A 27517-nucleotide genomic window follows, 5' to 3' on the forward strand; every position below is an offset into this window, starting at 1 on the left:
GTAAACATTGGTTAGTGAAAACTAGTTGACATCACCGACTGTTGTGTACAATTAAAGTCTTTGTGAGTGCGCTGTATGCGTAGTTCTACAGTTTCTGCCTTTAAGCAAATATATTGTATTTACGCAGACAGGTTGAGTGGGCTCTAATAAAATTATACATGCATTCATGCATATACACATATATGCATAGATACATGCATGCATGCATACATACATACACGTAGACACACACACACACACACACATACACACGCGTGCGCACATACGAATCTCCATCTCTCTCCTTCTGTCTCACTCTCTCACTCACTCTCTCTCTTTCCCTCTCTTTCTCTATGTATATATATAAATATATATATATATATATATATATATATATATATATATATATATATATATATAGAGAGAGAGAGAGAGAGAGAAAGAGAGCTTGAGAGAATATGCAAGCGTATATATGTGTATGTGTGTGTGCATGTGTTTGTGTGTATGTGCATATATATATATATATACCCCCATATATATATATATATATATATATATATATGTATGTATGTATGTATGTATATATGTATGTGTGTATGTATGTACATGCATGTTTATCTTTAAACATGTGAACATAGAGAACAAGCACTTAGCAAACCAAGTCTACAATCAGTCTTTCTATTTGTCCCTTTGTTTATTATGTAGCTCCAGATCTGTGACCAAGGGCTCTTCAACCATGATCTCTATTTTGCTTACTCTGCAGTTTACTATCTGATATTTCAATCCATTTTTAAGATAGTAAAGTGTGATCTGAGTATGATTTTTTGGAGATATTTCTTGCAGGTGGAATGGCTACTCTTAGGCGCCGTCGGCCCGTAGTATATGTGTATACATAAATATATGTATATGTGTATATATGTTAGTGTGTGCATTTGTGTGTGTGCGTATGTGTTTGAAGAGAGAGAGAGAGAGAGAGAGAGAGAGAGAGAGAGAGAGAGAGAGAGAGAGAGAGAGAGGCGACTCCAGACCATCAGCATCACTCGGGCTCATCACAGATTTTGCATAAGACTTGCCTGCTCGAAGAATTTAACGTTTTTCCGCTATATTTCTTGCCCCGAATGGCTTTTGTTTTTTTATTTTATATCTAATGCTATGTCTTTCTCCATTTCTAAGTTAATAAAGCAACCCTGCACAACACAACTGATCTTTACACACAAAATAACAGCAATCAAATAACTATAGCAGAGTGCACAACAAACATCGGCGATCTGACTGTCGTCTGTACTCTTGACAAGAGATGCCAGTTAGTCTTTATACACCGACCAGGCTCGTGTGTATTAGCCCGAGTTGCCGAATAATTTTTCGTTCCTTTAAGAATATTGTAGAACGGAAACTTTTCATAGACTGGAATTTAAGTCCAGATCTCTATAGAAATTTATTGTTTCAAGAAAACACTGAATTTGAATTACTTTTAATTTTTACGATTATAGATTTTACTCGGGTTATAATTTCTGAGTTCGAGTCAGGCGCGTGTGAACAATGTCGAGAGAACGTCTGCTATGAATGATATTTTTTGATACATGGTATTTCTAAGACGCCCGCCAGACGCCGAACGAAAATAAATGAACTGCGACCAGGCTCCATAAAAGGAGCCCGAGTTATTGGCTGCAATTACATACTTGATGTCAGTGTTGTCAGAAATTAAATCAGCTTGCAAATACACGTTCACTTTTCTAAATTTATACGCGGGCTACATCCAAACAGCCCGAGTGCCAGAGTCGGCACTGTTATATATATATATATATATATATATATATGTACGTATGTATTTGTATTTTTTCAATGTGTACAAATAACGCGGAAAAAATTAACAAATAGTTAGCAGGGTAGCAAAAGTAGTTCCAGGGTTTAGTGAAATGTTTTCGTATAACATAGATAAATTAAGAAATGGAGTTAAACGCAGGTGTTATTCAAATCTTTGAATAACACCTGCGTTTAACTCCATTTCTTAATCTATCTATCTATCTATCTATCTATCTATCTATCTATCTATCTATCTATTCTGTTACTGCATTGCTTCTGTTCGAAATTTTTGCATCTCACTTGACCTTCACTTTTGGTCTTTGTGTGTCCATCACTTAAGTGATTTTCCCTGTATCACTGGCGCAACCAAAAGAGAAGTGCCATGGAATTTAAAGTCTTTGGACTTTAAACATGCCAAAACTATGTTTATAAACAAGGAGAATAGAATGAGCAACTTTCTTTATATTACATTGCAATTATAATTTTCAGTTGTTCATCTTAATTCCATTTCATTAATATTGCTATATTATGCAATAACGTATGCAACTACTTATTCATGAGGTGTCATTGACACTTGTTGAAATTCGACTCTTCAGAATTATGCGCAAAAGATATTTGCAGTAGATATTTGAATTATCAATAATTTATACCTATACCGAATTGGGTGTGTTTACGCTCTACATTTGCATATTACAAGCTAAAACAACAAGAAAGGTGGTTTGAATAAACCGGTCAATAAGAATGATAAATCGAAAAAGATCAGAAAACTAAAAAGTCAGGAAAGAAAAACAAATGTTTTTTTTTAGACAATATAATAAATTATAAGCTTGTTAATAGTTTATATCGCAAAAGATATTTGATAGGAATGTTCTTCGTTAGATTTTTTAACGTTCTTGATGTATAGTTATTGTATTAACTATTTAGATAAGGAATCGCAAACATACGTGTGTAATCACATTGAAATCTTTTTGTCTGCTACATTATAGGGGTCAGATGTCATCTACTACATAACTCAGCGGTCACAAGCTCACATATATGCACAGACACAGACAGATAAAGAAGACATAGATGCTATTAATGCTATATATGGCATGTCTTATTTAGTAAAAAGAAAAAAATTAGGTGAATGAATTTCTGTACACACAGACTTAGGTGATAATATTTGTGCTTTTACAAGGCAGTTAGCACGCCGGGCGAAATGCTTACGTTCTGAGTTCAAATTCCACCGAGATCGACTTTGCCTTTCATCCTTTCGGAGATCGATAAATTAAGTACCAGCTGCGTACTGGGGTCAATCTAATCGACGGGACTTGTGCCTAGAGTTGAAAAGAATATTTGTGCTTTTACACACAGAAATGAAAAAAAAAAATCACAATTCTTATATTCATTACAGTTGACTCAGTAAAATTTTCAAACATAAATTACTCTGCTGAAAAAAAAAGTGTATATATACTAGTTCCCCAGCGGACATTTTCAAGATACCAAAATTTAAAAGGTCGTATTGTTTCAAGAAAATTCCTTCTCATCACTCATGAGACATAAGTGTAAAGTTCCGTTTAGAGGTCTTCCCTAAGTGAGTTTCGGATAGTAACCGGATTAATTAGTAATTCTCTAATAAATATTTTGTTTTGTATTTCTTGAAAGCTTTTCCAAACATATTTGTACGAAGTACTTTCAAACAGTTTCCGTCTACTAAATGTACTAATGCTTACTCACAAAGCATTAAACAGTCACTTACACAAGATGCCATGGTGCATCAAGATCGAACTCGCAAATATGCGATTGGGAAGTGAACTTCTGAAGCATACAGCTATGTCTGCGCCCATACACATACATATTTCATTTATAACTAAATAGTTTGACAGAGGGCAGCTTTCACTGTTCATGGGATGTAATTGCGCATGGCTTTATATGCATATGTGAGTGTGTATATAAATGCATATAACTAGTTCGCTTCCCAGCAATAAAAAATATACGCACATAAACTCTAGCAATAGAAACAAATGCTTAGATGTTCGAAAATACATCCTGTATTCATGGTGACATTTAAAGAAGTAAAATATTTATTCATCCCACACGTTTGTGTAACGAACAGATTTCATTATTATTAGGCATTTTTGTGACCAAAGGTAATTATAGACAGGTGCTCTCAGAATTGATTGTTTTGCTTATCCAAAGAGAATTAACAGAATAAGCAAAAATAGTTACTCCTAGGAGTTGAACTCGAGCTGTAGACACAGATCACAGAGAAATTACTATCTACATCTGTTATCTCCGGATGAAACTTAGAAAGAACTTAATAATAGGAGGCGAGCTAGTAGAATCGTTAAGCAATGTGCTTAACGGAATTTCATTCGTCTTTATGTTCCGAGTTCAAATTCTGCCGGGGCCGACTTTGTCTTTCATTCTTTCAGAGTCGATAAAATAAGTACCAGCTGAATATTGGTGTCGAGGAAATCGGCTTAACCCTTCCCCCGCAATTGCTGACCATATGCCAAATTCTGAAAGCATCATTATCATACTTCACTCATGATGTGTGAAGACGTAGCTTTGCGTGTACTTTGCTTGTTGTATTTCGATATGAGAAAACAATGCCTAGTTTATGATAATCCGTTGCTACTTTCCTCTGGAGATGGATATTTATCAGAAATATATAAGGAACTGATAAATCGTTTATTGTATGACTAATCTGGTCATACATCAATAAAATACCAAATGTCTGCAGATTCAAAGATTCGGCTGCTTTTGAAGTAATCCGAGAAACAGCAACTTTTATTATTATGTCCATATCGTGAAACAATTTCTCTTTACTTTTTACTCGAATCATTACCGAGAACCTTTCCCACTGAAGTATGCATTAAGAAATCGAACCAGCATTTTCAAAGCTTCAACAACCAGCCAGCTTCTCCATTTTATTGTTAGAAAGAGGGGAAGTCGATTACCTCAACTCCAGTTCTTGAGTAGTATTTCATTTTATTGACACCGTAAGGTTGAAAAGCAAAGTTCACTCCGGTGACATTTGAACTCGGAACATAGCCGGAAAATATGCTGCTAACGATTCATCTAGCTCGTCACTGTACGTAGTAAGTTAATAATCCTTTCTACTTTTGGCACAAGGTCCGAAATTTTAAGGATTGCTATTCGATTACATCGACCCCAATGCTCACCTGATATATATTTCCTCGACCCCTAAAAGATGAAAAGTAAACTTGACTTCGGCAGTATAACGGTTCTTATTTCTTTACTACCCACAAGGGGCTACACACAGAGGGGACAAACAAGGACAGACAAACGGATTAAGTCGATTATATCGACCCAGTGCGTAACTGGTACTTATTTAATCGACCCCGAAAGGATGAAAGGCAAAGTCGACCTCGCCGGAATTTGAACTCAGAACGTAGCGGCAGACGAAATACTGCTATGCATTTCGCCCGGCGTGCTAACGAATCTGCCTGCTCGGCCCCTCGCTGTAAATTAACAATGATAGTTTAAATGAAATAAACAAAACTAATCTTTTTCATATTTTCTTTGCGAGTAAATCAAACTGCAAAGGTAAGTATGTCCCATTTATTTTTTATTACGCTGCAGCACTGCTTTTCGTTCTTATCTAAAACTTTCCGGATAGCAGAAATAGTTTGATGTGATTCACATGAGGAAATTATTGTTACCATAGCACATTTTACACACACACACACACACACACACACACACACACACACACACACAAACACACACACACACACACACACACACACACACACACACACACACACATATATATATATATAGTATATAAGTAAAAGGGCAGGCAACAGGTTGCTCTGCCGCATACCGAAAGAATTAGAAATAGCAGTCAGAGACTGTTTATTTCCATTTTCTACAAGTGGGGGCTCCATATACGACATAACCCTGCAATTCACATACGCAAAATAGGAGGAGTAAATAAACGAAAACAATGCCTTACCGTTAATGGTGAACATGTTTCTAGATCGTAGGCGAGAAATTGCCTTATGTCTTTCTTGAACACCATCTTCGTTAGATTTATCAAATGCCACCAGCCTCCACTTTTGACCAGACGTCATCAAATAGTGGGGGGAAGTGAGCACATAATTGTTGGTTGTCTGAAAAACCATCGAAAAAATTATTTACTCTTTTATTATATATATATATATATATATAATATATATATATAATATATACATATATATATATACCCAGGTTACAAACATTGACCTACAAATATTCAAATTGAACTTCAATCGTATTCCGTATTAATCTTACCAATCTTGGTCACCCTGCAAATTTCCTTCTGAGACTAATTTAAATTTATAACATTGTCATATCGTTTGCTATGTATTTCCGCCAGCTCGGTAAATTGGGATGAAATAAAAGGAAGAGAATTGCACCGAAACAAATTGAACTCACATACTAAGAGTTAGTAGTTGAGCGCCTTACTCAACTCACTTGGTTATTTCATGTATACAAAGGATAGTTGAGTAGTTAGTTGAATCGATTCTCACTAAATTTTCGCTCTTTTTCCTTATTGAACTCGGAGACAAAGCAGAAAATATCGATCGAATTACAAAACAAGGATAATTATTCAGGGTGAATTGAAGAGTAAAAGAATAAGTTGATAGATAATCGAGCACATTCAACTGGTTTATTGGTAGGTGAATTGCACACTGTCTGTAATAAATCTTACAAAGATAACATAGTTAATGTAGTGAGCATCAAAAATGCAATTTACGAATACTTAAATGGTAAAAATCTCAATTACCTCAATAATTAATATTGTTTTAATCATTTCAGTCTGTAAGGAAGGTAACTTCAAGTATGGTTTAATTTTATTAAATTTCCTTAATAAAGAATAGACATTCCTATAGTAGCCAAAATAGTGATGAGAGAAGCAGGCACGCAACAATGTACACGAGTATGTATGAAACATAAACCTATCTAAAAATAACTCCCTGACGTTGTTTATTCGGATGGATTTCTAATGAATTTACTCGGACTACCGGAACAGCTAACTCAGATGCACAGAATAACTGGCATAGATTACAGTAGAAACACTGGAGACGTTTACACAGACAGAGTTGCGCAATGAAAGGAAAAGTGAAAGATAGACAGACAGGAAAATTAAAACCTTGGGGAATTACAAAAGCTAATCCATGACTCGCAAGCTAATTACTTCGCAGTATCGTCATGCAATTATCCAAAAATCACGAAACTCGTATCAAAATCTTACGGATAACTTGCTACGCAAATCCAAGCAGATGTGTACGGAGTTTCAGCGGCCCTTCGCCGAACTGTTCGGGGATGGAGGTGTATCAGGGATGGAGGTATGTCTGGGATGGAAGTGTGTCGGGGATTGAGGCGGATTTCACCTACCTCGACGGCGTGCTGCACCTTTCGGCCAGGGATGCGGAGTTCTGCAAAATGCCGATGACAGCCGAAGACATACGGAACGCGATGACGAGCTGCACAAGAGGGAAGTCTCCGGGGCTCAATGGTCTTCCCTTCGAGCTTTATCGTCATATGCCAAACTTGTTCAGTGATCTCTTGGCAGATGTCTACCACAACTGACAGCAAAACGGGAGAATGTCCAGTGCTGTGAGCCGTGGCGTGATGGTGCTGCTGAGAAAGGACCCGAACAATGGAGACCAAATATATCATTTTAGGCCCATTACCCTGCTGAACGTAGAGTATAAGATTTTGGCCAAGGTACTAGCCAAAAGGTTGGCGCTTCTCGTTGATAAACTGGTCGGTGACGCTATCTCAAAACGCTATCCCAACGTGCGCTATCCCGAAAAGATCTATCCACGATAACCTCCACCTCACGCGCTACATCATAGAGAGGGTAGGGAAGGAACCTGGCATAGGTACGGCCCTGATCAATTTAGATCAATCGAAAGCTTTTGACAGGATCGATCATCAATATTTGGAGGCTGTTCTCGCGGCGGCCGGTTTCGGTCTCGTTTTCAGAAGCTGGATCGCTGTAAGGTACATCGACATCTGTTCGGTGGTCACAGTAAACGGCCTCCTATCGGAATTGTTTAGCATCGTTAGTTCGGTCTGTCAAGGATGCCTACTTTCTCCCCTTTGTACATACTGGGTCTCGTGCCATTACTAAGGAAGTTAAATATTTCGAGGGTCATCCAACGTGATCTAGGATGCGGAAGGTTCGTTTCTGCAATATGCGGACGATGTCACCGTAATTGTGTCGGACAACTCGGAAATCGAGGTGATCGGCACTAACTTAAGGGAGTACGAAGCGGTGATAGGAGCAAAAATTAATCAGGACAAGTCGATGGGCCTGCAGTTTGGCACCTGCGGAGGCAGGTCCATGCCAACTGACAACGTTGTAGGGCGCTGGACGGAAGGACCGGTTAAATTTCTCGGGTCTGGTTTGGTCCAGACTTCCAGGTGGGCAAGAGTTGTGCGGGAGATGACGAGCAGGGTAGCCAATCTCACCTAGAAATAGGCAGAGAGGAAGGCGGATGTGGCGAATGCGTACATCGCTTCCGTCATTTACTACCGCCTGACCGTCGTCCCTTGCTCTGCTTCGTGGCTGATCAATCTGGAGCGCTTGTTCTTCTGCTTTCTATGGAAGGGACATACTCTGCTCGTCTAACGGTCCACCTGCTGTCAACAGCCGCTGGATGGAGTACTGGGCAAGCCGTGGCTAATGATGTGCAGACACGCACTGGGGCTGCGACATCTCCAGTGCTTTCTTAACGGTGACCAGGTGTGGTCGCTCTGTTTGTCGTACAAGATTTTCCGCAGCTCGTCTCATTGACAGAGCTACAGTCCTGGATCAAGTGTAGACAAAGAAAGAGCGCTTGGCACCTGGAGTGTCGGCAAGCATTCACATCTTTCTGCCATTTGGGCAACGCAGTAGGTGGACGTTCCACTATGGAGTTATATAGGGGATTAGTGGAGGGAAAGATGGACGACGCACTCAGAGAAACTCTGGGCGTCGGGAGGGATAACTAACTGGTTTTTTTTTTTCTGGAGGACTTTCGGGTCGAGGCCTATGGATAACTTCCAGAAACCGCTGGCCTTGCATTGCTACCGGGGAGCTCTGCCGGTTCGAGACAAGCTTTACAGACATAGAAGTCTGTCAGACGGATTTGTCCTGGGTGTGCACAGGGCGACAAAACCGTCCTGCATGCACTCGTCCAGTGTTCGTGCATTACTGACTTGTGGAGCTTTGTCGAACAGCATTTTATCGTGTGTAGGACGGATCTGGTTATCAGCCGAGTCCATTGTGAAGATCGTCCTATCGCCTTTGGCTAGGAAGGAAAAGCAGTTTTCCTCTGTCTGGTGGCTATACCGAAGTAGGTAGTATGATGGACGAGATTAAAAAGGGTTGAAGACAGATACTTTCCTCTTCGGCCAAGTTCTCATCGACTTTTTCAAGTTCCACCTGAAAAGAAAAGTGAGAATAGAGAGAGAAGTTCTGCGCCCTAGTAAATTTGTTGAAAGGTGGGTGCATGTAGCGAGGATGACCCATGTGAATGGGTTTACTCTGAACTTTCGTTTGTAAACCAGAGGAGTTTGAGGAGGAGAGAGGTGCCTGCAGAAGTGCATCTGACGGTCGGGATAACCAGAATGTGTGGGGTTCCTCGGTTGTCCCTGTGATGAACTCCCCCTTTTCGTGAATTTTTGTTTAATTGTTTTGTTAATTTTTTTTGTTACTTATTGTACACACGGCATTGTTCAATACCCCCACTTTTCCCTTGTATTGTATCGCTCCTTTGTTTTATGTTAGGCCCTTGTGGCCAATAAAAGAAATTATTATTATTATTATTATTATTATTATTATTATTATTATTGAGTGAGAGAGCAGTGCATGCCATCAAAGTGATACTGGGGTAAAATATACAAAGCCCAGTATACCCATCATGACCACCCGTCTGATAAGGGTACACTAGGCACATGCATCATAACCATATGTGCGCGACATGGTGATCTCATATCAAGATAAACATCGCATGTCCTTGCAGGTGAGGCCCAGTTAGAACTTTCTTCAGGTCGAGTTGGCCATTCCGCTCAAACGGTCCCTGAATAAGGGTTGTTTATGGATGATGAACGAAACAACCATGTTTCTGAAAGGGAATTATCCAAACCCCAAAGAATTCCTCTCAACACATGGCTATGATGCTCCCACATATTATTATTATTATTATTATTATTATTATTATTATTATTATTATTATTATTATTATTATTATTATTATTATTATTATTATATTATTATTATTATTATTATTAAGGCGGCGAGCTAGCAGAACCGTTAGCACGCCGGATGAAATGCTTAGCTTGTATTTCATCTGTCTTCGTGTTCTGAGTTCAAATGCCGTTGGGGCCGATTTTGCCTTTCATCCTTTCGGGATCGGTAAAATAAGAACCAGTGAAACACTGGGGTCGATGTAATCGACTTACTCCCTCCCACAAAATTTCAGGCCCTTGTGCCCGTAGTAAAAAGGATTATTATTATTATTATGACGCTTTAAACGTAATCTTAATACTTCGCCCACACTATAATTTGAGTCCTGAAGGTAAATAACCTTTTACTTTCCAACAAACCATGGAATAAGTTATTTTGGGGTTTCGTTTTGGTGTTAGTTATCTTTACATGGGGTTTCTTGCAGTTCGTCATGTTTAAAAGCTACAAATACGGAAAAATAAAGACTAAGTAAACACATACGCACTCCATATATCTATATATATATATACAGAGAGAGAGAGAGAGAGAGAGAGAGAGAGAGAGAGAGGAGAGAGAGAGAGAGAGAGAGAGAGAGACGGGTAGAAAGAACTAGACCGCAATTAGATTGTAGAGAACCGGACAGACGTACATAACAGACAGTAAACTTTAAGACAGATAGACAGACAGTGAGTAACAAGTAGAGACTCCTTCCTTAATATCGTCAGCTGGAGCGCGTAACCTGAAACTATATCCTGTCTGTGAGCCTGAAAAACTTCCTTGAATAACACAACTGTTCCTAACATCATAGTTTCTCTCTCTCTCTCTCTCTGTGCCTGTCTATATGACTGTTTTTCTCTCTTTTACTCACATACTCTCTCTCTCTCTCTCTCTCTCTCTCTCTCACACACACACACACACACACACACACACATACTGGAGTCGTGTAGATAAATGAATAGATATATAGACAAGGATATACACCGACGTATCAAGGCATATTTATCGAGTTCTTCCAGATTTATACCATGTCATGTGCATGTAAACACAACCGACTTGATAGCATTCTCTCACAAACGTGTGCGCACGCGCACAGGCACTCACACACACACACACATTTATATAAGCATAGCTAAACAAATTAGAACCAACACATTCCTAGATACTCAGTTTAGTCTGGGAGCAATTTTGGATTATATTTGAATTAAGAACGAGGAAGTGTAAAATCTAATAATAGCAAGTAATGGCAACACACACACATACCAGCATACACACACACACACACACAAACACACATTTACGGAAGGACATTGCGACCTCGGATATTATGCGATACCTGCATTTTATACCCAAAACTCAACCTATCTTGTTTTTACACTCGAGTATAATGCTACCCTCTAATTTTGATTCTGATGTTTTGTATTAAATTTCTCACATTATATACGAGTGAGTACGATACACACACAAACACGATGGTTATATAGACAACAAAATAGGAAGAGACACAGGTAGATAGATAGATAGATAGATAGATAGATAGATAGATAGATAGAAGATAGATAGATAGACAGGCAGACAGACAGACAGACAGACAGACAGACAGACAGACAGACAGACAGATAGATAGATAGAAGATAGATAGATAGATAGATAGATAGATAGATAGATAGACAGACAGCTAAATAGATAGATAGACAGACAGGCAGACAGACAGCTAAATAGATAGATAGACAGGCAGACAGACAGACAGACAGACAGACAGATAGATAGATAGATAGATAGATAGATATATAGAAAGACAGACAGCTAAATAGATAGATAGATAGATAGATAGATAGATAGATAGATAGATAGATAGATAGATAGATAGACAGCTAAATAGATAGATAGACAGACAGGCAGACAGACAGACAGACAGACAGACAGACAGATAGATAGATAGATAGATAGATAGATAGATAGATAGATATGTTTCTTTATTAGCCACACAGGGCTGCACACAGATAGAACAAATTACAAGGTAGAGCTTTTCTTTTGAAGGTTTAAAAAAAAAAAAAAAAAAAAGGAAGGGGGAGTTTCGATCAAAAGGGATCGTAAAAGGAGAGAAAGAGGACAAAAAAAAGGGGGGTTAAAAAAAAGGGGGAGAGGAAAAAAAAAAAAATTGATCAATAGGGATCGTTATCACAGAAATGTCAATATGAAGTGTAAAGGGGAGGACAGGTGAGGTTTACCCGTGGAAAGAAAAGCCTACGGAAAAGACCACGGTAACCTCGGTCAATGAAGTCACATTTTATATTTCTTTTTTTTTTTTTTTTTTTTTTGCAAATAAGCAACTCTCTGTTTTCGATTCTGGGTTCATAGGACTATGCTCAAGGTGGCTTCGTCATTCATACGTGCCATTTTTGCTACATTCACCCATCTTTTTTAAAACATTCGCTAGACAAAACTTGCCTCTCTACTCTCACTTTCCTTTTCAAGTGGTACTTGAAGAAGTTGATGAGAGATTGACCAGAGAGGAAAGTGTTTGTCTCCAATCCTTTCAGACGCGTCCACCAGATACATTCTTTCGCCATAGCCACAAGGATGATGAAAATAGCTCTTCCTTCCCGTTTGAAGGAAGGAGGCGTGACAATATTGACGATAGACTCAGCTGATAAACCGACTCGTCCCACACGTGACATAGACAGACAGCTAAATAGATAGATAGACAGACAGACAGACAGACAGACAGATAGATAGATAGATAGATAGATAGATAGATAGATAGATAGATAGATAGATAGATAGACAGATAGATAGATAGATAGATAGGAAGTGGCTTATAGTTTGGTAGTAAGAGGGTGACAAATTGACGAGCTTATACACACATAGGTAAATGGATATGTCATCCTTTTAAGGGTACGCTTTATTATATGCAACTACAAATTCTGCTTCGGCGTTCATTAACAAATTATCAGCAGAGCCAATCCTTGCTAATAGGGATGTTCTCACATTTTATCCCCCAACAAAACACTATGTTATAATAACCGATTCTTTGGATTCATGGTAAAAAGCTAATTTTTGTAGCGCGCAATTTATAGTCGATGTAATTGATCATATTGGCAGACACCCATAAAATTATTAACCATCTTACTAACAATAACTCTAAGAACCTTTTCAAACTCCACCTGTCTAACACCCGTGGACATGTTTACAAAGTCAGAAAACAGCACAGCTCCCATGACTTTCGGAAACCTTTTTTCACGCTAAGAGTTGCTGAAGTATGGAACAAACACCCGGCATCTGTTGTTAGTTGTCGGAGCATTGCATCCTTCAAAACTTCCATGCTTCCTGAGATTCGCCAACACTACTCCTGGTTTTCTCCCCTCCATTCACACGCAAGCATGTATCTGACTCATACACTGTTCACTTTCCAGACATTTGTACATTACTGCATATGCTTTATACGCACTTTTGACAAGTTGTGGTGCACCAGAGCACTGTATACAATAATTTCATTATTATATTATTATTAAAGACATTTGTGACGATCTCGTTCAAATAAAAGTCTAAGTCAACTCTGAATTTCAACTCCGAACATAAAGATCCAAATTAAATACTGTAAACTGTTTAGTTCGTCGTTCAACCACAATGATTTTCATACATAGTTACATGTGAAAGGGAATGGTCGATTGTAATGATCCTGAGAGATTGTAATGATCATGAAAGTAAGGCCAAATCTAGCTGCATTTGAACGTGGAATCTTGTGGCTGAAACTAGATACAGTCGCTGTAGCATTCTTGAGAACCTGACAACGAGGAAGATTTTACGTGAACTGTCAGAAATAGCTGCCAAATCTTCTTCAAATAGCACTCTACTGTCTTAAAAAGAACATGTTGGATAATGTAACATGTTGGATAATGTAGTCCGAAATACACCTGCAAAAAAGACAAAGGAAAATATAAGAACAAGCAGAAACAAAAGCCCCACGACCGATGTTCATGGTTTGAGTGACTAATTACGATGAGGAGTGATATGGAGCTAAACAACATCTAAAAGTGATAATTTCGAAAAGTTTGTTTGCGGTTTAAAGCACCACGGAAGTTAGAAAATTATTCATTCTTCCGTTGCTTTCTTTTGAATTGGTTTACACTTCAAAATTATTCAGGTTTTATTCCCTATAAATCAAACTGCTAATTTTATTATATTTGATTTTATACACACACAAAGGCGTGCTGATAAGTTCCTGGCTTTAAGGGTGTCGCGAAAGGCCTGGTTGCAGACCCAAATTTCCTAGTTCTTTTACAGGGCTTAGAACAACTGAAGGGCCACTGGAATAAATGTGTGAATCTGAGAGGGGAAATGTGTTCAATAAAATCATAATTAACTGATCCTTCTGTATTTTCCTTTACCCAAAGCCAGAAACTTTTCAGCAGCCCCTCAACCTTGTATAGAATGACAGTCTTGTGTGCGACTTTGGCGAATGATCTGGGCAGGTAGAGGTTCAGAAACAGACCATATTGAAATTACAAGAGTCCATAATGTCTCGCATATTTGCAGTCGACGATCTCGATTGCACCTTATAAAACCCATTGGTAGCACCAACTTGTTAGATGAAGTCAGTCTTGCTCTCTTGTAATTTATGACAAAGTCTGCCATTTATCTCAAAAGTACGTCTGCTGATGAGTTTAGAGCATGTTTCAAAGAAACTTATTTTGACACCGAGAGTGGAGATATCAAAATACAGAATGAAAAAAAAAAATCGTGTTGAAAAATCAACACATTTCTAAAAATGGTTTTGAAAGTTTACTCATAATTTCCTTACGGAATTATAGAAATCATGAGTAACTATTGTGAACGTGCCATTTAGCATAATTAAACAGATACCATCCCAGACCAGATGGTACAAATCATATCACATTGTAGTTGATGTTAAAAGTTCCTGTCTAACAGAGTTTAGAAATTTTATTCAGCCCATTGCTGTCACTCTTCACAATCTGCAAGTGAACGTAGGAGCATCCATTATGTTGCTACAAAATTTGGCTCCATCAAAATTCCATAACGATAGAGGATAGATGTGAAACTGCTATATAAAACTCTTATTGTCTCTGTAATTGGATGAAACTAGCTCCATTGGTACGACCAGTATGGCTGGTTTGGGCAAGAGAGATGTTTTCATTTCATTTATTCCCCTCCATTCCATCAAATCTGTTTAGTTCAGGCGCCTTCAGCTTCCAGTGATGATGTATTTTCCAATAATATTCAAACAAGTCTCAGAGATAGTGTCTTTGGATTGTTGGAATTCAGTTAAAAAGTTCATGTTTTTATCGTGGTCAACCATTGCTGCACGCTCTCGATTTGAACCAAGTAGGCATCTTTTCATCGGAGCATCAAACCTCAGAATAAGAATTGTTATCTACTCCAGAGCTTTTACTGGATAAAACACATTTCGGGTAGAATTACTTATGTTTATAGTAAAACAAATGAATTCAGAATTCACGAAAGTATATGTAAAGTATAAAACAAAGACAGCATTTTGTTTAAGTCATGAAATTATAATGATCTATAAACACAGTTTGAAAAGGTTTCAAGTACCATAAAAACCTTGGAACCTTCAACTTTACACATGTATCTGCATTACAATAAAATGTGTAAAAACAATAAAAGATTTCTTCATGCTCAGAACCTTCCTATTAAGTAAAATTCTTTTATTACGAATGTATTATCTTAGGATACGTTAATTAATGTAGGAATAATCATAAATATTTGTTCAATAACTGAGATAGTATCAACAATTTAATGCTTTTTTTTATTATTAAAATCAACACATTAGGTTTTTGTGTGTCTTTTCGTCATGTACGTTTTATGCTAAACGATTGATCATATCCATATATTGATTCGAAGTAACTTATGTGTTTATTACAGGAGTAGGTCAAGCAGAAAATCATTCCATTTTGTCACTATCAGCTTTTTCTGGTTTGCAAGAAGATAAGCTTCGAGCTCTGAGCAAGCTAAGGTTGTGACACAGTTTTGATTGCAGATTGAAACTAAATCAGTCGCGCTACTACAAATCTCCTTGTAAATATTAAATTTGGACTGGTTCCATTCAACTTAATATTTCTTACACGTATGTAAATGTGTGCGCGCTCATGTTTGGGATACGTCAAAAGAAACATATTTTTGGTTTTCGTCTGTATTGTGCATCATATAACTGTTACCTAAAATAGGTACAAAGTTATACATTATGGGCAGGGATGTAGTAAATTTAATCGACCCCTAGTAAGCTATGTGGGGCTATTTTATAGACCCCAAATCAAATGAAAGGTAAAAATCTACCTTAGAAGAATTTGAATACTGAATTTGGAATACTGAATAAAGGGACGTAATTAAAAATATGAGAGACTAGTACCATTGATTAAAAAAGATTTATAAGACCATATACGAGGGAGATGTATTGTGAATTATATCGACAACACACCCAATACTTGACTGGTACTACTTTATGGATCTTCCGTGGGATTTGAACTTACAGCTCAAACAAATGTAATTGAATACTGTAGACTTTGAGACGTTGAGCATTAGAGGAAAATATTTTCGAAGTACTAGAAAAAGTATATGCAATATAAATCAAATGAATTAACTTCATGAACCTACAATTGGAACCCAACCCGCGTATTTATTTCGACTAGGCCCACCAAACACTGTATTTCTTAGAGATAGAGAAATGGATATATGTGGTGTTGTCGATAGCCTTTACATTAGTATTGGGAACATTTGTTCACGGTGAATATGATTGAATCTTCTAAGCAAATTCCATGAATACAGTTTCTTACATTGGCGCATATATTACACAATCCTAATAAACCGGCAAGAAACGGTGAAATATCTCAATCACAACATAATGTCTTTAAAAATGGGGGATTAAAACACACACACACAGTAATATAACTAAATGATAAAGGAGACTGGGTGGTTTCCATCGAAAGGTTTTTCAATTAGAGATCCTTCAAATGTGATAAGAACTGATTTGAGATTTTCTAGTAGTCGTTACTAAGTGAAGCTCATTCACATCTATGTAATATAGTATCAAGCGAATGAATTAAGCAGGCTTTTCTTTTTTCATCTAGGGACGAATGAAAGTTTGAATTCTGCGCAACTAAGCTGAAAGACTGGAGTAGTGTTCTAGGGGAGGCTACTCAACTCTTTAAAGAGTAATTTCCCTTGAATGACATTTGCGTTTAGCTGGCAATTAATTAGTAAATAATAACGTCGTCTCTTATAGGTCTGTACAAGCTGCTCGCTGGTTCATAATATTTAAGGCGAAGATTATATAGAATTGCTTGTAACCAGCAGCATAATAAATATATCGAGAGAATTCTTTCGAAAAAATACCAGTTTTTCTGGGGTTTTTTTCGCTGATGGATTATTTTGTGTAAACTTTTCCTACATAGAGACAAAGTGTAATCAGTTGGTAGACACGTGAAGCAGAATGTCTCAAATTATGCAGTTTCGGACCTCTTAGTTTTATGATGTACTTTCTCATATCTCAAGTTCACTGAAACGAGCTACAAAAAACTAATGAAATCGATATACTTGATTAGTCTGATCCTTTGAATCTCAGTAAAATTTGTTACACAACTAAATTAAATACTTACACATTCTCTCCGTTGCGCGCGCGTATATGTTACAGAAAAATATCTCACTCCGCATGTCAGATCATCCTCTTCGATTTTTAATTTGAATTTATTTTCATTGAATGCGCGCGTTAAACATTATTGTTTCCTTTCGTTTTTCTACGATTATTTTCCAGCACTAAATGTATATACTGAATGTTTCCTCCTTGTGCGATCTTTCTAGTTTTATTTCAGTGTTTTTACGGATTCTTCTCTCTCTTTCGCCCTGATTTTGCGCGCATTTTGTTTGTTTGATGGACGGAAAAAAAACAAAAGCAGAACGAAGGGTAAAGTGTATGACATTTGTGTACGAAATGCGATGCCGCCTTGGTATGAGTGCTGAGGATATGTGAAGTCTGTAAAGAAATTAGGTAGCATGCTTTGCTGGTTGTGTAATATGAGTGCGCATGAACCATCTAGCACAGGGGGTAGTTAAAGGGGGTCCGAGGGATCCCTTAGGAGTCGGCGAGGAATTACAGAGGGGACGATGATAGCCAAGGTGTCGAATGGGGTCGGCCTGCCAAAGACCAGCTCACCCAGATGAACTGCTTGAAATACTTAGCGCCACTAAATGTGGGAAAACATAAATTTTCACAATTTCTAACCGGGAAAACAATTGCATACATATTGAAAGTTTAACACTGTACAGTTGTACACGTAGTTTTAAATGTATAAAGTGTGTCATCCTCAATAGAATTTTTTTAATTTGTCGTACATGTATATTTTAGCTGACATTTTAATTGCCAGCGTCAGTATCCGGTGCTCATTTAAGATATGGCACGGTAGGGTGTGTGTAATAAGATATTATTAATGAGGAGGGTGGTCGATGCAGGCTAAAGGGGGTCGATGGTCGAAAAAGTTTGGCGACCTCTGATTTAGCATAAATGAACTGTGAGGAAAACTGGATATAAAAGCAATAAGAAGTCAGATGCACGGTAGAAGAGATGCTCTGTGATGTAAATGAAAGTTGTGGGCAAAGGTCCAAGGAACCTGTGGGAGAGGGAGACACCTCAAAAAAGGATTTCACAAAGGACTGCAAAATATGGTAAAATGCTGTGTTGGAGAAGATCCATCAAACTGATGTAAATATGAGAAATGGATGTTATTTTTCGCATCTTGAATGTGTTGAACACAGCGTTTTAATAAGTATGTTCTGTAATCATCTTCAGGGAATATTCTTGTTGTTGACCAGGAAACCTTTATTTTTACCAGCTGGATATGTTGTTCGAACACTGGTTTTATTCCCTTTAGAGAACAATAGGCTAGTGTTACAAAACTTGGATGTTTTAAGTTAATTGGATTTATTTACAAAGTAGTTCATTATGTTTGTGGATTCAAGTTTTATGTTGTTATAAATATCCTTCCAATTGATCTTCCTTGATGAACACTATTATACCTAAGGAATTGAATTTTTTTATATGCTTTTTGCTATGTCAGGTCCATACTAATAGTTATATTTTTTCTGAAATGATTTTACACGATTGTTTGTTTCTCAGATTGTTTTTGCCCATCTTCAATTTGGAGCTGATAGAATATCTTGATCCAGGATGACGAAAATTGTAAATATATATAAAAAATAAAAATAAAAATAAAGCACCGATTTAAACATCTGTTAGAAAGGAAATATAATTTTTGTCTGTTTTTCAAAGCACTGTGAATCTGTCGATTGTTATTGTTCTTTTATTCTCTCCATTGCTTTTTGACTACAAATGTCCTCTATACACTTTTAAAGGAATTAAAAAATATTGCATAGCATACCTATAACGCATAAGGTCTGTTTATTTGGGGGGAAAATTTAGCTGCTAAACTGAGAGGAGTTAAACAATTTATTGTGTAATATACATATAAAACCCTTAGTGTTTTTTACTGATAAAGTTTGAGCAGATTAAAAAGCATTTCTTCTATCACATAATTCCTTTTCCTATTGTGCAATTTAGTAGTTAAATCTTTCCTGAATTCTTTCATGGTCATATGTCTTAAGGGTTAAAGAAATGCAGACTGGTAACTGAGTGATAGACATAATCCATTACTTAGTTTAACACTGCCACTGGTTGTTGGATACTGTAAGCATTTGACCCTGGCTTCTAGTCTCCCCACTAATTACAGCACAAACATAAGGTTAAGGGTCTCGTCTCTCCTTATCTCATTTAAAAACTCTAAAGACAAACTAGTCATAACTAAAAATATGAGTTGAATGCTTTACTTCATCGACCATGTTCTAGTTGAGAAACCATTCTATTGAGGACTATATAACAAGGTGACAAATCAATGAAAGTCACTACTTAGTCATTCACCCTTTAAAAAATACATGATACTGAACTTTCTAGAATTAGCAACTAAATGTCCCTTGAAATACACACAACTATCTTATGTTCTATAAAGCATTGAATAGCATACATGTTTTCTGCTTATCATCATCATTGTCGTCTGCCTTCCATGCTGGCATGGGTGGGATGGTTTGACAGGGACTGGGCAGGCAGAATCCTGCATCAAACTTCTGTGTCTGTTTTGGCACGGTTTTTATGGTTGGATGCCCTTCCTAACGCCAACCACCCAGCAGAGTAGACAGTGTTTTTTACGTGGCACAAGCACTGTCGAGGTTAGTTTGGCAAGGTTTTCATAGCTGGATGCCTTTCCAAATGTTAACCACTTTCCAGTATGGACTGGATGCTTTTAAACTGGCTCCTGCACTGACAGGGTCACCAGGTAACTTGCAAGGCAAAATCTTTTGAGAGAGGAGGGGCCATTGGAGGAGGTGATCTTGTGACAGAGAGACAGAAACAGGTGTCTTGTTGTATAGGAGATACAAAGTTACTTGACCAGACAGAGAGAGAGATATCAGGAACGAGGACAGAAACAGGTGTGCTGCTGTAAAGGGGATACATGGTTTACTCAACCTGAGGGAAGAGTATGAGGTGGAGAGAAAGAGCATACTCACAAGGGATGAGGATCAGAATATAAATGGGATGGTCGAGTAAAAGAAGAGAGAGATGGTGGAAAGTGCCAGGGTATATCCTTGAAGTTCGAAGGTCGTCATACAAGTGACAGGACATTGCCAAAGAAGCATGAGCAGAGAGTGGGAAAAGGGAATGCAGTGAGTGATGAAAACCTGGGTATATAGAAGTGGAAGCTACCAGAGAGCAATGAAACAGAGAAACAGGGCCATGGGGACAGGATTGGGAAGATGTAAGCATAGTGAATGAAGGAGGAAACGAGAGGAAGAGAAGAGATGTAGTTTGGTTTGTTGGTGTAGGGTGTGTAAAAAGTTTTCTTATTACATGTGGGTGGAACATACAGCACTTCTAGAATTCAGTTTTGCTGACGTGGGTCTCCTCAAGAACCTCATATCGCCAGACATCTCAGTCTATTGTCATTTCCTCCGTGAGGCCCAACATCCTGAGATCAGCCCTTACCATTTCATCCCATGTCTTCCTGGGTCTCCCTCTTCACGGGTACCACCCATTTTCAATGATCTGCACTTTAAGCAACTGTCCTTATTTTGCTTACACACACACGCACACACACATTGAATCATCTCATAAATAATGCAGTTTTTTCAATAGTATGAACTAAAAGTGGGAGGGGGATGGGATAAACGACCTGCATCAACTTGCTATAGAAGCAGGGAGAAATCAAGACTCTCAATAGATAGTATAAGAAAGCTCCTGATGATGAAAGGGAAGGCATCAAGAACTTGACTGACAAAACAACTTCTAGAACATTTGAACAGACTTAGGACAGAAAGCACTTTTGCTATATCAGGTCCATACTAATATTTATCAAGAACCCATTTAGGTACACCTAAGTATTGTTGGGAAAGACCAAATCAGAGAGACTGATCAGTCCAGAGAAGATGTAGAAGTGTTTTTGAGGGTAGTAGTCCACAAGAACAACCTGAAAAAAAAACCCAAGCCCTTGATGTCAACCTAAATGTCAAAAGAAGCAAAGATGACTGTGGTCCGGCTAGAACGGGCAAATGTGTCTGGATCAATTCATCATGTGCTCATATACAATGGGGTACCCTAAAGAAACCAGGATTTTGCAATATTATTTTATTCACTTACTTTTACATGTTTATACTTTTATTATATTCAAAGTATTCTCTATTTGAAGCAATGCATTGGTCCAGATGTGCTTTCCACTGTTCGAAGCAGTCCTGAAACTCTTGTGAAGTGATGCCTTTTAACACCTCTGCCTTTTTTTTTTTTTTTACCTATTCTACATCTGCAAAACATTTTCCTTTAAGGAGTTTTTTCATCCAAGGGAACTAAAAAAAAGTTACAGATAGCAAGAGCGGGTGAATAGGGAGGGTGGGTAAGCGGAGTCATGCCATTTTTGGTTAAAACCGTCTCACACTCAAGGCAGTGAGCACAGGTGCATTGTCATGATGAAATCCCCACATTCCACAGGTCAGAGCATTTTTGTCTCACAAATGCTTCAGAACTTCCAAGTAAAATGTCTTAACAGTTTCACCAGGAGGAACAAATTCTGTGTGGAAAATTCCTTTCACATTGATGAAACAAATCAGCATCATCTTGATATTGGACTTCACTTGATGCATTTTTTTGGTGACATTAAATGCTACCATTGACTTGTTTGCTGCTTCATGTCCAGGTCGTAGCCATAACACCAGCTTTTGTCACCAGTGATGACCTTCGGAAAAAGGTCTGGATCAACTTCCAATTGTTCTTTGTTCCCGACACACATTTAGTAGTGACTACTTTTGATCTTCTGTGAGCAAGTGAGGCACAAATTTTGCTGCAACTCTTTTCATTCACAATTCATTGCTCGAAATTCGTTGGCTGGAGTTCCAAGATATACAGGTCATAACAAGTTTGTCAATTGTTTGGCGACAGTCCTCCAAGATCAGTTCAAGAATTTTCGTGATGTCGCTTGAAGACCAACCTCATTCAGGATGACTGTCAACCTTCCAAAAGAATGAAAACAAATGACCATTCCTAAAGCATGAAAACCATTCATAAAAACTTGTGTTTTGCTCATGGTAAGCTGTTTGAAGCATGACAACTGTTTAGGTTGCTATTTTCCTCAGCAGAAAACAGAATTTCATGGAAGCCTGATGTTCCTTCATTTCAGCCATCACAAAACTTGAATAAAAATCATCAAAAAAAGAAAAAAACTGATGAATAATCGATACACTGCAAAACAAAGACTCACTACATGGCAGCAGGGCTTCAAAGAGGACCCCAGTTGGCAGACTGATGCCTGAGGGTCACATCAAGTGGCTTCTAATGGTGGAAGTCTGAATTACAGAGAATGCCCCACAGAGAATATTTCTGGTTACTTTTGGGTACCCCAACGTATGCAGCTCTTGAAACTACCATATAATCACACATCCAGGGAATGATCACCAGCTACTTTGGAGCTATCCAATTATATTTCAAAGCAGCTTGCTTTACAGCTCAGTGGCAGGACCTGGAAAAAGGAATTCTAACTGGTTGCACAATTTACCCCATCCTTTTAATCACAGGAATGAATTTCCTTATAACAGTTGCTGATAAAGGAGCTGAAGGACCAGAAAGGAAATCAGGCAGCTAACAACATTTAATGAGTTTCATGGATGACCTTACAAGGACAACCTCAATGCATATGTAGGTAGAATGAGTGTCAGCTTCATTTAAACAAATGACAAATTTGGGTAAGAAATCTAGGTGTATGGTGACCAGGAGAGGCAAATAAACAAAGTCAAGCTACAAGTGCTAGGAGAGGTTATTCCATTAACAGAGAAAAATCCAATCAAGTGCCTTGGTGAGTGGTCTGACAATTCACCCCCTGACAGCGATGTCACCAAGACTGCAAGCAGCTGAGGAGAATTGAAGTATCAGGGCTTCCAGACATGGCTCTGCTAACATGGTACAGTATTCCAATGACAAGAATAGAAAGAGTGGAGTGGAAAGTAAACAACCAGGTGACTAGGTGTCCCTCTAAGCTTCACTTCAATAAACCTCTGCCAAAGATCTGGACAATCTAACTTACTCTGTCACCTGCAGTGGAGAAATTCAAGATCACAAAATATAGAGTTATAATGGTGCACAGGGACTCCTAGGATAAGCATGTCAGATATGCAGGTAACACAAGATCTGGGTGAAAGTGGGTGGCCAGCAACACAGTCATTGTGCAGGTTGAAAACTTACTTTTTCTATGTAACATCACTGGGATTACATGCAGAAGATAGCAGGGTTTTGGCTCTTCCATTTTTTACAATGGAAGAAGATGGATATCAATGAGAAGAGGCCATGATCCAGGTAGAAGTATGGAACCAGGAAGAAGGGTGAGATCTGGCATAAGAATGTAAGTGCGCCAAGTACAAGAGCCTTCTACAAGATTTCAGGGAAAAGAGAAGGCAGTCATGGCTTTTCCCAGTCAAGGTTGTCTGTTAGGGATCCATAACCCAGTTGGCATGAAGGATGCTTACAACCACTGGAGTGAGAAGAAAAATGTGAGGAGTGGCTGTACACAGGATGGGAGAGACAATAGAAATAGTATCTTGCTGGTTATGGAGCAAGGGAAAGAAGTTAAGATGGAAACCAGGAGATAAGCAGTGATTTGGCCACCTTTGCTGATCCACCAACAGGAGGGTGTTATGATTCAGTGTTGAAATACCTGATGATTGTTGGATACTGTTTGATGGCATCAATTTCTCCTAGCCAAAGCTCCAACCTTCTTCTAGGTGATATCAATAACATATAAATCTATGTACAGATACATGCACATACATTTAACAATACAAAAAATTATTGAAAAAGCTTTATTGAATTTAGCACCCTTTTTTTTTTTTTTTGCATTATGTAGTTAATAACAAATTACAACCATTTTGTCTTTTTTTAATAGAATATAAATTGAGTTATTAAAGCTAATATTTCAGGTAATTTGTAATTTCAAAAACATATTTTGCCAGTTTCACATTTTTATGTTCAAAAATTGTACATGTATTTAGTATGAAACTAAAACTAAAAAGTTTATGAAGCCAAACAGGTTTAATAAAATTGTGGATGGAAGAAGTGAGCATCTCCAGAAAGTTCCAAGTCTTGGCACAGTCAAAAGACAGTCGGTGAGCAAAATCAGTCAAGTAGTTTCCATTCACATAAATCTGAAAACAGAAAGGAAAACAGATAAAAAAACTATTAAAAAGAAAACAATGAAACAACTGCCAAGCTTTAGAAACTGTTTTCTTTTTATTAGCAATAACAGAAGTAAAGGAATTTATTTTATATCACAATTAGTTATCAACATCATCATAGGTTATAGATTCCATATTTGATGCAGAACAAACACCTCAAGGAACTTTGTTTATTGATCATTATTTTAGTTTCCTTACCTATATTTTCATCCACCAATGACATATAATGGTGAATAATATATAAATATGCCTGTGGCCATTTGCCAGCCTCGTCTGGCACCTGTGCCGGTGGCACGTAAAAAGCACCCACTACACTCATGGAGTGGTTGGCGTTAGTAAGGGCATCCAGCCGTAGAAACATTGCCAGATCAGACTGGGCCTGGTGCAGCCTTCTGGCTTCCCAGACCCCATTTGCACCATCCAACCCATGCCAGCATGGAAAGTGGATGCTAAACGATGATGATGATATAGATACATACCATATATTTACATACATTTACAACATATCTATAATGAGCTTCTGCAGAGTTTCCATCAACCACAAAACATCTACACAAAAGTATTGGTTAGCTTGAGACCATTGATAGAAGACACTTTCCTACAGTGTTGTATGATGAGATTCAATCTAGAACTATGTGGTGCAAAGTGAATATTTTAACCAAACAGTCATCCTTACATCCACTGCCTTTGTCGATTAAGTAGGGCATATAGCTGGAACAACTAGTTTATTAGATTGGTAATTTACTATATGAAGTGTTTGTACACATAGAATAGCCAAATAGTTAAGTTTTTACTTCATGCTCACAAGGTCCAGGGTTGATCCCACTGCATGATATCCTGAGCAAGTGTTATTTTTCTATAGCCTCAAGTCAACCTATACCATGTGAATAAAATTAGGCATGGGGAAACTGCATAAATGTCTGTCAGATGGATTGTAATTCAAAGGACAATCCTTGTTGAAAATTTAATAAAGAAAGGACATACGAATATAAAAAAAAAGTGAAATAAAGAATATTACCTTGAAAGATTCTTCTTGGCAACCTATAAGAAGCTCGAATGGTTCAGAACCCATAAAAGGGAAGAAATCTGAAGTTCTTTCTTCCTCACCCCATTCACCATCAGAGTAGTGATTTAATACTACTTGTTCTTCACTTAGACGAGGATTAAGATGCAGGAGAATATCATCATCACACTTCAAGTTAATAGCAAGTCTGAAAAAACAAATTTCACTTTAGATATTTTCTCAATATTATTACAATCAGAGTAAAGACTTTTTGCCAACATAACATGGCAGTCCTGGTTTAGGATGAATGTTGCTATAATTTAGCCCCAGGCGACATCATCTCCAGTTGGATATACGACACGATCAATGTCCTTATATTTTCAAACAAGAACACATATAAGGACACAGATTGTGTTTTATAGCCAGCTGGAGACGATATCTCCTGGGGCTAAATTACTGCAACATTCGTCCTAAACCAGGACTGCTGTGTTATGTTGGCAAAAATCTTTACTCCAAAGTACTGTTGCTGAATATCTCTCGTTGTGAGATTTACAAATAGTAATTTTCTAATATTGTTACAATCATTATCATTGTCATTGCTTTTGAATCTGCTTTTTCTATGCTAGTCTATGTGTGTGTGTGTGTGTGTGTTCGCACATGTTCTTACACGTGTGCATGTATGTTTATGCATGCTTATTATAACTGAAATCTAAAACTTGGTGATTCTTCTACAAATGTTGATAATTGAACTGTTAACACAGAATGTATATTTGGTTTTCCCATAATCAGATGAGTGTCCTGATTTTGCAGAAATGATAAAGCACTAGATAAACATCTTGAAACTATAAACTCATTTCGATATTATTTGGTGTTCAAATCATTTATGTCTCTAGATTTAATAAACACCACTGTTATACACTACAAATGAGGACACACACACACAACCCTTAAAATAATAGTTCCTCATTTTTGACCACACTGATCCATATTTGTAAACCATCTATGACCATTGTTTGTTAGATCACAGTATTTCTACTTTTCCTGATTTTTTTGTTAACTTTTAAGTGTTGTGGTTCTCATGTCTAACAATTTATCATATAATATATTCATGAAGAATTTACAGTTTGTCAAATATTTGAAAACTAAAAGATTTTGTATTTGTGGCTCTTTCAGAATTATATTCTGGCCAAATTTGGATAATGACTCACATGCTGGGAAAATACTACTCAAAAAGAACAGATTGTTCCCAAACAAAAGAAGCTGATATTAGTGGATAACATTTTGTGTTGTTTCAGAACTATACCTTTCAGCATGTTTCCTCACGGAACCACCAATTTTGATCCAGCGATCCACAGCCAATGTGCCTGGCAACCTCTCAATATGAGGGACTTCCTTTAATAAAAAGTAAAAATTAATAAAAAATAAAATTATACATATCTAAAACTAAAGGAGGAGAAAAGTTTAAAAACCTTGCAGTCGTTTGACAAAGAGTGATTGTTTTATCATTGGAATGCTTTCACGAATCATCATAAATGTTGATTTATATTTTTTTTGTATTTTGACAAAAAAGTATCTATCATATTCTTGGATAGAATATTATTAAACTAGATTGAAAGTTAAGGTTTCACAGATATTACATTAAGGACTTTTGTGGTGAATTGACAGCGTTATTAAGGCATCAGATAACCTTATGGCACTGTTCTGGCTCTCTGCTCTTCAAGTTCAAATCTCAAAGT

General features: G+C 37.5%; 1 protein-coding gene across 1 annotated transcript in view; it reads right to left on the reverse strand.

Annotated features, from left to right (window-relative positions):
• Nucleotides 1-24493: 24493 nt before the first annotated feature.
• LOC115209822 (galectin-4-like) overlaps nt 24494-27517 on the reverse strand; it is a 69881-nt gene continuing 66857 nt past the window's right edge. The window contains 4 exon segments of the mRNA XM_036501381.1: nt 24494-24694; nt 24697-24748; nt 25797-25989; nt 27085-27173. Of these exon segments, the coding sequence (XP_036357274.1) occupies nt 24636-24694; nt 24697-24748; nt 25797-25989; nt 27085-27173 (393 nt within the window). The 3' untranslated portion in view covers nt 24494-24635.

Source organism: Octopus sinensis, linkage group LG3 (assembly GCF_006345805.1).
Source record: "Octopus sinensis linkage group LG3, ASM634580v1, whole genome shotgun sequence".
Classification (NCBI taxonomy): Eukaryota; Metazoa; Mollusca; class Cephalopoda; order Octopoda; family Octopodidae; genus Octopus; species Octopus sinensis.